This window comes from Lucilia cuprina, chromosome 6 (assembly GCF_022045245.1).
Source record: "Lucilia cuprina isolate Lc7/37 chromosome 6, ASM2204524v1, whole genome shotgun sequence".
Lineage (NCBI taxonomy): Eukaryota > Metazoa > Arthropoda > Insecta > Diptera > Calliphoridae > Lucilia > Lucilia cuprina.
The window spans coordinates 1,966,231-1,978,176 of NC_060954.1; the positions used below are offsets into that span (position 1 = coordinate 1,966,231).

General features: G+C 25.0%; 1 protein-coding gene across 1 annotated transcript in view; it reads left to right on the forward strand.

The window, feature by feature from the left end:
• Positions 1–531: 531 nt before the first annotated feature.
• Positions 532–11,946, forward strand: part of LOC111684550 (serine/threonine-protein kinase 10-A) — a gene marked incomplete at its 5' end in the record, with an annotated part of 15,373 nt that continues 3,958 nt past the window's right edge. Inside the window, 3 exons of the mRNA XM_046955712.1 lie at positions 532–638; positions 729–934; positions 7,344–7,488. Of these exons, the coding sequence (XP_046811668.1) occupies positions 532–638; positions 729–934; positions 7,344–7,488 (458 nt within the window). The remainder of the gene's footprint in view (positions 639–728; positions 935–7,343; positions 7,489–11,946) is intronic.

Genomic DNA, 11,946 nt, shown 5'->3' on the forward strand with positions numbered 1-11,946 from the left:
CTCAACAAAAACAAATCAATAAACATGAAAAAACATTTAACAAAAAATATTTATAAAACACCTGTCTAATTTAATAAATTCCTCATAGTTCATTTAAACACATACTTAGCAAAAAAAAAAAAAAACAAAAAAAAACAGTTTATCATTATCTTGCTGTTGCTGCTGCTACTGATGTACTCACTCCTCTTTATAATTACTAAAATATTTTTGATTAATTTCTTACGTTAAACGTCTCTATTAATTGGCAATTGCCAACAGACCCACAACTATCAGCCACTGTTAGCAAAAGGAATTCTATTGAAAAGATTCAAAGATAATAGATAATTTGGTGGCAAAATATTTGGCATTAAGAATTTGTAAAGCCAAAAAAGACTACCACCACTAATAAGTACTAAAATGGCTTTTCGAATGATTTATTATTGAACAATTAGTAGATTTAAAAAGATATTTTTGGGGATTTGCAAAAAGCTAATTATTCAATAAATTTTATTAAAAATTTTAACAAAAAATATAAATTTTTAATTCATCTATCTTTTTTTACTTATAGAATTAGAACCAGCTTTTCCCTATAGAGATGTAACCATACAGAGAGGAGTAGATGCCAATGAACTATATGAAATACTGGGCGAAGTGGGCAGGTGAGTTTTAAGTTTTATAAAGCTTTTAATGTTTAAGAGAAAAAAGAAAAAAAACGTTCATTCTTATAAATTTCATTCCCATTTTTTCAGAGGCAAATTTGGCACAGTTTATAAATGCCAGGATAAGAGTAACAATTTAAAATTGGCGGCCAAATTTGTACCCATACCTAAGCGTGAAGATCGTCGTAATGTTGAACGTGAAGTGGAAATTATGAATTCGTTGCAGCATCATTTGATTATACAATTATATGCGGCGTATGAATATCAGAAAATGATGTGTGTCGTCCAGGAATTGTAAGAATGAGCTTTTAAAGTTTTTTTATTGTTTTCGTTTCTATTTGTTTGAAAAATCCTTGTAAAAAGCACTAAAAGTAGGGTATAAAATATATAAAATATATAAAATAAACTAGGGCCAACAAGAAAAGCTTTTAGAGAATTTTAATATTGTAAGCTTTTTATAAAAAGCTTTTATATTTATTGAAGAAATGCACAAGCTCTTCTTGAAAATGTTTTCAACAATTTCAACTAAAATTTTCAATTGTTTTATAATAATAATTAAAGCTTTTAATCTTTCGTTAGAAAACTTTTAATGAGTCATTAGAAAGTTTTTAATATTTTTTAGAAAGCTTTTCAATGATTAATTTGAAAACTTTTAGTATTTCTTCCGAAAACTTTTAATATTTTGTTAAAAAGCTTCAATTGTTTTAAACCTTAATTAAAAAGAGAAGCTTTTTCGAAAATGTTGTCTTAAGCTTTTTGATAAAATACTTCGAGCTTCTGTTAAAAGTCTTTTTTAAACTTTTTACTAAACATCTTTTTTTTAAAGATTTTAAACAAAAAGCTTTTTATAGAGAGCATTTTGCTGTTTAAAATTTTGTAAAAATAAGTTTGTGAAAGAACTTTTAAAATACTTTATTTTATTAATATTTGTTAAAAAGCTTATTAATACTTTGTTAAGCTTTTGTTAAAAGTATTTATTTTTTTTTAATTTTTCAAGCTTTTAAAAATATTTTCTTGAAAAGCTTTTGTTAAAAGAAATTAATTTAAAGTATTTACATTTTACTTAAAAAGCTTTTTGAAGCTTTTAAAAATATTTTGTTAAAAGTCTTTAAATTTTCCTTAAATAGCTTTTAAAAATCTTTTGTTGACAAGTTTTTTTAAGTTTTAAAATGGGCTTGTAAAATGCTTAACATTTCTTTACAATGGTTTTGTTAAAAAGCTTTATTGTTTTTTATTAATTTTTGTTTGAATAACTTTTTAAAGCTTTCTTTAGAAATCTTTGAAGTTTTGTTAAAAAGCTTATTTAAATTTTTTGTAAAAATCCTCTTGAGGCGTTTGCTGTTTTTGAAGCTTATTGAAATGCTTTTTAAAGCTTTCATTAGAAACCTATGAAGTTTTGTTAAAAAGCTTATTTAAGCTTTGCTCCTGAGGCGTTTAATTTTGCCAAAGAGAGCTTTTATAAATTTACAAAACCTTGTTAGCAAAACACATTAGAAAACTGGTAATCAGATCTTTTAGTAAAGAAATGTTTAAGAGCTTTTAATAAATGGCTTTTGTTAGTTTTTCCAAAGAACTTTTAAGAGATTTTAAGAATTTGTTTTAAAGAAATATTTTTTGTAATATTTTTGTATTTTAATTAAGAAACATTATAAGCTGTTTTATTGCTAAAAGCTGTTAGAAGCTTAATTGCGTCACAGAATAGCAGAGTTATGGTATTCAATTAATAGCTTTTATTTCTACAAAAACACTGCAATTCAAAAATCTAAAAATTATTTAAAAAATCCAAACAAAAAAGCTTTCTCAACACATTCATTAGCTTTAATTAATTGTTTCTCTGGGAGACAATTTATGTAGAAATAAAACCCTGAATTCCAAAATCTAAACATTATTTAAAAAATCCATACAAAAAAGCTTTTTCAAAACTTTCATTTAATTAAGCTTTTATTAATTGTTTATCTGGGAGACAATATATGCAAGGCAAAGAGCTTGTGTAGAGTTTAGTGTCGAAGGCTTTGTTACTTAAACTTTAATTCAAGCTTTTTTAATGTTCTCTTTTTTTTCATTCTCTCTTTGTTTTTATACAATTTGTATAAATAATTCAGTAATTGTAGGTCTGCAAAAGGTCTGGAGTATTTATTAGTTATCTGTGGGTTAAGCTTAAAAGTTCTACTTCCGTTATGTGTTTCAAAATTGTGGCAGAAAAATTAAAGAAAATTATAAATTTTGCTTTAAATGTGTCTATAAGATTTGGTCCGTTTATGGTGATACGCATAGAATTTATGGAAAATAACAATAAAAGAGAAGTGTTAAGGAAAAGAATTAAAACTAAAAGAAAAAGTTTGAAGAAAAGAGTGTAAATTTGAAGAGTAAAGAAAAAGTTCATTTAAAGTAATAATTGTGTTTAAGTTTAAAACTATAATTAAGATAAAATTTCATTTTCTTAACAAATTTCACAAGAATTTATGATTTAATTGCTGGTATGTGAATGGCAATTTAGATTGTTTAGTTTAAATGGCATTATTGTTCGATTTGAAGTGTAAGTAAGTCATAAGCAAAAAAATTTTGTTAGAAATAAAAAAATATTTGTATAAAATTATTTTAATTACTTTAAAATCAAATTCAATTTAAATGCAAATTTAGTTTTTATTAAACTCTAAACAGAGCAATTGTTAACAAATAACCCAGTAAATTGTATTAATTTTCAAAACTATTCTAACAATAAGCAAAAGCTTTAGATTTAAGATTTATTACCAACAAATTTGTTGGGTTTCTTGCATTTCTATTGATCGTCTTTAAAATTTATGACAACCTTGACCCAATTGTTATACACATTCTTTAAAACTACAAAAATTATAAAACAATATTTTCTCATTTTTCTTTTTCAATGAAAATCCTTAAGGTTTAATTTAATTTTAATAAACTTTTCCAGTTGTAACCATAAAATAAATATTTTTACAACTCTCTCTTGTTCTTAGTATAAAGAAAATAATACAAATTTATTTTTCTTATAGGAAATGTTTATGCAAAAAAAAAAACAGAATAAAACAGCAAGAAGAAACATAAAAAAATATTGAAAATAAAAGTTCAAAGTTATAGAAAATGAAGTTTATACATTTTCTAATGCAAAAGAAAATCTACAAGAAAAACACTCAAACTTTTTCACAACATTCCATAAAAACTTAATAAATTCGTTTAAATAAGTTACAAAAAAATGCTTAACAAAACAATTTATCTTTAATAAAAAAATTTTCCACATCGAACACTTAAATTTAATAGCTTCAAATTGTGCTAGTGAAAATTTAATATTAATTTAAATTGAACAACTTTTACATAAACAATATTTTTTTATTTAACAACTTTAACAGATTTTTAGGAAAATCATTTTACATTTCAATTTGTAACACTTTCTCTTAAAAATATTTTTAATTAAAAACAACATGTCCTTAGAACAAGTAAATTGTTCGTTTTCTACCTTTTAGAAAAATGTAAATTTTTATTAAATTTTTCCTTGCTGTTGACTCCATTTATAACCAAACGTAAGAATTTTTTCTAACGTTTTAAATAAAAATATTAAACTGCATTTTATCAAAGACAGGAATGGGTTACTGAACTAGTACTAAACTAGAACTGAACTACAACTGAACTAGAACTTAACTAGAACTGAACTAGAACTGAACTAGAACTGAACTAGAACTGAACTAGAACTGAACTAGAACTGAACAAGAACTGAACTAGAACTGAACTAGAACTGAACTAGAACTGAACTAGAACTGAACTAGAACTGAACTAGAACTGAACTAGAACTGAACTAGAACTGAACTAGAACTGAACTAGAACTGAACAAGAATTGAACTAGAACTAAATTAGAACTGAAAATTTTCAAAAAAGCTTTCACTTCAGTTTCAGTAAAAGCTTTTTTTTAGTGACAAATACATATTTAATTACTAAATTATGGATGTAGAGTTCCCCGTGTACCATGTCTTTATATGAAAAGTTCACGAAAAAAAATATATTTATAAAATACATCATGATATATTTTTCATGTTCTCTTTTTTGTCTTTTGCTAGAATATGTAAACTGATTTTTTTTGGTATAAAAGACACAAATAAACAAGTGTTAAAGAAAGAGGTTAAAAAATCTATGATATTTTTTATTAATTTCTTAGTAGTAGTTTTGTTTTTCTGACCAGTAAAGAAAACAACAAATACTTATCACAGTACAATAAAATGTAAGACATAAAAGTAAAAAAAAATATACAAAAATTAATAAAAATATATAAATACAAAAGAAGTTGTAATTGGGATTAGTAAAGAAATTTTGTAAGTAAAAATTAAAAAAAAAAAAGAAACAATGTTTTTTGCCCAAATTTAAACTTGGTCTTAAGTAACAAATAATTATTTAAATGTTAACAACAAAATTCGTGTTGCAACCAATATTTTCACACAAACCAAAGTCAAAAATTTGTTTTAATTTTCTTTAAATTGAAAATTAGGTTTAAAAGCTTTTAAAGTTTGATGTTGCTAGTATTATTTATTTGCTTCTTATTAATTGTTGTTGCTGTTGTTGTCTCCGTTCAGTGGCTGCAGATAGACTGTTGGACTGTGTTTTTGTTGTAGCTTTTGTTAGTGTGGCTGTTGTTGTTATTTTAGGTGTAGTTGTTGTTGTTGTAATGTTTTCTGTCATTAAACAACAGTACTCACCTCTTGACGATGATATACTATCAGCACCATGGGGCTGTTTATATTCAGTTTCGTTTAGCGGCGCAATTACATTTCCCTCGACATCAAACACATACGGACTATTGGGATGTTCCTCCCAGCGTTCTATAAAATTTTTAAGATTATCCTTTGTTGTATCCAATTCCTTTGTCTACACACAAGTTAAAGTTGAATATGCCAAGGAATATGAAAAAGAGGATAAAAAAAAAAACATAAAAAAATGAAAACTATTAAGACAACATCTATTATTCTTTAAGACATGTCTGCGAGTTATAAAAAGTTTTTTTCTCACAAGCGGCAAGTTTTATTATACAATTTTTTTCATTTCTTTAATTAAAATACATGTTGCAATAGTATGTTGTGTTTTCCGGACAATAAGTGAGAAATTTTAACAAAAGCCTTCAAAATCTTTGAATCGCTGTGTTAAGGAAAATATTCATCTAAGGATTTTGTAAAGAAAGACATTTTTGTCAGTCAATGAACGGCTTACAATGTAATATGGTTGATTAAAGTTTAAAGTAAAAAGCTTTATTTTGTTATCTGAACTTAAATTAAATAAATTTTAGCTTTTTTTAAAAGCCTTCATTCATTCAATTAAAATTAACTCTAATTACATTAAATTTTATAAAAATGTAAGAATTTTTGTGAAAAGCTCTTGTCTTTAATCCTTAGAAAAGGATTAAAACTTTTTTATGGAGTGTTTGATGAAATCAATGATTTTTGGTTAAAGTTTTGTTTTTAAGCTTTTCAAAGATTTTTATGATTCTTTTTACAATGTATGTTTTATCTCTTATAAAAAGCTTTTTGAATAAAGTCATTTTCTATAAATATCTTTCTGGAAAAATACATCTTACGGGACTCTAGAGAAACTTGTTTTCTGCAAAGCTCTTTTTGGAAAAAGTTTTTGTAATATTTAAAAAAAGTTTATATTAAAGGCATATTTAAAACTAAATATTTGAAGAGCTTTTTGAGTTTTTAACAAAGTTCTTTTTCTGTAAAACTTTCTGTAAAGATCTTTTTAGTAAAAGTTTAATCAAAAGCTTTAAAAAAAATATGAAATGTTTATTTTCATAAAACCAGAGTTCTTTTAAAAGCTTTTTCTCTAAACAAGCTTTTGAAAAAGTTTTCAAATAGTTGAATAGAAAACTTCAACAAAGCTGTTTTAAAAAAGCCTACTTTGTGTAAAGCTTTTATAAGTTTCTCCTTTAAAGTTTTTTTTAAAGTTTGGTATGAAAAGCTTTTCAAAAACAAAAGTATTTTCACAAAATAAAGCAAAAACATCGATGAAGCTTCAAGATGCTTTTAATACAACGTAAAAAACTCTTTTTATGAAAATCTCTATTAAAAACTATTAAAAGCTTTGGATATCTTTTACGAAAAATAAAAAAAGCTTTTTGTAAGTAAATAATTTTTAAAGCAAAAAAATCGACAAAGCTTCAAGAGCTTTTAATAAAACTTGAAAAACCTGTTTTTATTAAAATCTTTTATATATTTGTATAAAAATCTTTTTAAAAATAAAGCTCTTTTTAAAAATAAAGCTTTTTATGAATCATTTTTTAACTTATATCAAAAGCTTTCGTTAGAACTTTTTAAATCAAATTAAAGAAAAAACTTTGACAAAGCTTTACATATTTGAAAAACTTACCCCCGAAAATTCCTCTTCTTCATTATCATGAGTCAACGACCCTGAACTATCATCGTTATCAATATTTGGAGGTATAGGTGAAGGGGTGCTAGCTTTTAATTGGGCCGGTGGTATATTTAAAGGTTTCGGCGCAATTTTGGGCGGACTTTTAGGACGTCTCTGTAACCATTTATGTTTCAAACATTGGGCAGCTGTCATGCGGGTGCTAAAATCGAGAGAGAGAGAAGTTGTGTTAATTAATTAACCGAATACATAGTCAGCAAACATTAAAAAAGCTATAAAAGCTTTACACTCACCTCAAGTCTTTTACTAATAGTTTTGATATGAAATCAATACCTTCAGGCGATACATTGGCAAAGGATTCATCTTCAAAATCATACTTGGCAATTGTTACATTTGCCATTGTTTCGATGTCAGTTTCACCCATAAAGGGCGACAAGCCAGAGATGCTGTTGTTAGGTTTAGAAATACAGGATATAAAGGAAGCGTGAAGAGGGTAAAGAAACAAAAGCATTTGTGGATGATAATGGTTGGTTGGTTGGTTAGTTGGTGGGTCGGTTGTTTCATTTTCATTTTCATGTATGGTTTTGGTAACCAAGTTAAATGAAGCAAAATTGTTGTTGCAAGACCAAGTAGTAGTAGTTGTTGTTGTCGTTGTTGGCGGAGGTGGTTTAAACATGTTATAGAGGAGGTTATAATTATAATGTTGTTGTAGTTGTTGTATACATATAACAAGGTTGTAATTGTTGATGTTATATGTTCATTTATTCGTTCGTTCATTCAACCATTTTGTATTGTAGTAATTGTTGTTAAGTCATTTTTAGTAATAGTCATTCCAATCCAAAAAGGAAAAACAAAAAACATGACGTCGAGCAGGGGGTTAAAGTACCAAACAATAACGAAAATTGTGTGTTGGTATTTGGCGGAAATAGTTCACATTTATATGAAAATAAAAAGAAAAAATAAGAAAATGTAAGAAAAAATACAAATAACAATACAAAATTAAGAGAAAAATTAATTAAATGTCTTTAAGCATAAACCTAAATTCACATAAGACTAAAAAGAAAACAATTTGATATCTGAGGTAAGAGAAAAATCCCCAAAAAGAATGCCAAACTATTAACCAGTAACATGCAGTCAGTTTGATTTCTTTAGGGATTAATTAAGGCAACTTTTTAATTAGTTGCTACAAACACTGTGATTTTAATTGTTTTCTTTTCTTAATCGTTTCTCTCACTCACTTAAACTTAAACCAAAAAAAAATAAATAAAATTTAAGGTGTTTTTAATTAAACTATGTTAAGGTTTATTAAATTTTGGTTTTAATTTTAATTAAACAATTTAATTTTTATTTAAAAATATAACAAAAAAAATTGTACTTACAGCACATAAGTTATGACACCCACACTCCACATGTCAGTGGCATACGATATACTATCAAAATTAACTACTTCTGGTGCTACAAACTCCGGTGTGCCAAATAGAATCTGCAAAAAGAGAAGATGGGAGGGGGAAAATGTTGTACATAGAAATATAAGTTCTTTTGTGTTATATTTTCATATGTATTAAAAAACAAAGAGAATTAAATTTTAATTGTTGCAATTTCAAAAAGAAAATTAACTTGAAATAAAGTTGAGATTAAAAGTTGCTACCCCAGCAGTGGGGATGTTATGCTGAAAGGAGCTTTAAAAGAAATGAAATATAAATGAATATAAAAGCTGCCTTTAGCTGAAGTGAAACTTGTAAACTTTATCGGATTTTTGTTACCTAAAAAGCTTTAAGCTCTGTAAGAATAGATTGAAAAAAACACAAATTAAGCTTAAAGCTTGACAAGTTACAAAGCTTGAAGCTAAAGTTACAAAACTTTAGTGTAAAAGTAATAAACGTTTTAAATATCATTTATTTAACAATCTTAAAACTTAGAATTACAAATAGAGAGCTGAAAGCTTTGAGAATATGAAAGCTTTAATAAGGCTTACAATTATTTTTTATTAGTTGGACATATTAAAACATTATTAAAGCTTTCTTGAATGCTAACTCTTAACATTTTAGAAAGCTTTAAACTTAAAAGCTTTGTATAACTTAATTCTTAGAAAAAAAACTAATATAAAGTTTGAAGCTTTATGTTTTATGTACAGCCATAAAAAGAATCAATCTTTGGAAAGCTTAAAATTTTTTAAATTTGTAAGAGTAAGAAAGCTTTAACCAATAGAATGGCTAAAACCAAAAAAGCTTATGAAAGACTTAAAAATGTTTTATAATTTGATGTCCCAAAAAAGTTTAAAGCTTGAAATGATCTTTGAAATTTTAAAGTTGGAATAAGCTTTAAACTATAAAAAGGCTAACGTTTCAAGAAAAACTAAAAGCTTTAGAAAAAAAGCTTAAAGCTTTTTGAGCCAAAAGACTCAAAAAATGCTTAAAATTTTACAAAAGCTTCCAAAAGTCTCAAAAAATTCTTAAAGCTTTAAAAAAGCTTCCAAAACCCTCAAAATAGGTTAAAGCTTTAAAAGATATTAAAAATTACAAAACTTAAAAGTTTTAAATGTCCAAAAGCTTAAAAAAGTTTAAAGCTTTAAGCTTGGAAAAATTTTGGCAAATTTACAATAAACTTTCAAAAAGCTTATATGTTTCCACAATCTTAAAAAAATTAAAATCTTTCAAAAACTTGAGGCTTTTAAAAAAACATAATAAAGTTCAAAGTTTAAAAATTACAAAATGATTAAAGTTTAGAATAAGCTTTTAAGATTTATAAAGCTGAAAGTTTTAGAATAGCTTAAAGCATTGGAAACGCTTAAAGTATTTAAAATTCAAATATTTAAAAAAGCTTAAATGTTTTCAAAAAAAGCTTTAGAAATATCAAAAGCTTTTAATAAGTTTAAAGTTTAAAAAAGTTCAAACAAGCAAAATAGCTTTATTTAGGTATGAAAATAGAATATGATTTAAAAAAGGTCTAAGTTTAGAAAACGTTTTAAGATAAATTATATAGAATTTTGTAATAATTTAAAAAGGTGAAAAGAGCTTTTAGTTTTTAAAAAGCTTTAAATTAACTTAAAACGTCTTAAAGGTTTAAAGCTTCTAAAAAGCCTGAAGCTTTAAGTTTTAAACAGCTGAAAGTCATAAAAAAAATAAAAAAATTATAAAAATTTTAAGACTTAAAAAGTATTTCTTTTAGAAGTTTAAAGATTTTTCATTAAATAAGAAAGCTTTAACAGTTTTATAAGTTTTTGTGCTTTTAATTAATCTTTATTTGGTGTATTTCAATTTAAAGTTTCCCTAAACTGGTATCTCTTTCATCGAAGAAAGTTAACCCCAAAAAAATGTTTAATTCAGTTCTTATTGTTAATAAGACAAGAAGTTTTTTGTTTAACACCCTTGAACATAATAAAAAGAAAGCTTACAATAAAAAAAATTATAAACAAAATATTAGGGAGGAACAAAAATAAAGTAAAAAAATAAAACTAACTTAAAAAACTGAACTAAATGAACTGAACGCGTTTGCTTAACAATTTAACAAGGAAAGCTTTTTTTGTTTTATTTGAATATTTTGTTTATAATTGTTAGAGTAAGACATATTTTCTTATAACAAAACATTTTGCTGGGTTATGCTTATAGAAATTTCTATAAGACACCCCTTCTTGTAATACAAAGAATTGAAACTTTTTAATTAGCTTTTTATAGATGAATATATGTATATAAGTATGTATGTATGTGAATAAAGAAATAAAATGAAATTAAAAATACAAATTAAATTCACATGTACAATGAACTATGGAAATATTGTAGTTTCAACACAAAACTCAAGGAAACAACATTCTCTTTATGACTTTCTTTAAAAAAAATAGACATTAAAATCAAATTAAATACTCAACAAAAATATTCCGCACACAAGTGTGTAATTAACAAGGTGTTTATTACAAAATATGTTAATAAGATTAAAACAACAATAACAACAACATTTTACAAGAAAAAACATATGTATGTAGGTCTTACAAAGCTATTGTTAACATACCTGTAGTTTTTTGTCTGGATCAAATTTTCTTGCCAAACCAAAGTCTATGATTTTAATGCGATTACCCTCTTGGGTTAAACACAAAATATTCTCTGGTTTCAAATCTAAATGTAAAATATTATTGCGATGTATAAATTCCATGGCCTCACACACCTGACGTATGAAGACAACACAAACACGTTCCGTTAAAACGAATTCATCATCCACTACACGATCGAATAGTTCACCACCTTCTACTCTATAGAATTTAAATTTAAAAGATAAAAAAAATTAAAACATTAAATAGTTTTTGTTTTTTTGTTTTTTCTAATAATATTGTTTTATAATTAAACTCTTTTAAAAACATATTTTAATATAACTTTGTACAAAATATAAGAGAATAGTTTGTGGTCTTCCATTAATAGTGTTCTTATATTAAACAAAATTTTATCCTTTTTTCCTATAGGACGATAAAATGTTGTTCAATATTTTTGTTTGCATTGTGTTGGTGTTTTTGTTCAAGTAAATTTTTAAATATTATTTTTGGCTTTTCTCTTTATATTTAAAAATTTACTTTACTATTGTTTTAGAGCTTATAATTCAATAGTGTTTATATATTTAAAGCAGGGTATAAAATATATAAAATACAAGGATAACACTTTTTAAATATAAACTATTTAACAACTTAAAGCAGAGATGGCGTAACTGTGGCAAGATCTTAAAAATATTATTTTTTAATTAATAATTTTTTAGATAATTATTGGTCAAAGTTTTACTTACATAGATTTCTTAAAAACTTTAATAAATTATATTCAATTTAGAAAATATTTTAAATATTTTTTAAAGTTCAAGTTCTATTTCAGTTCTAGTTCAGTTCTAGTTCAGTTTTAGTTCAGTTCTAGTTCAGTTCTAGTTCAGTTCTAGTTCAGTTCTAGTTCAGTTCTAGTTCAGTTCTAGT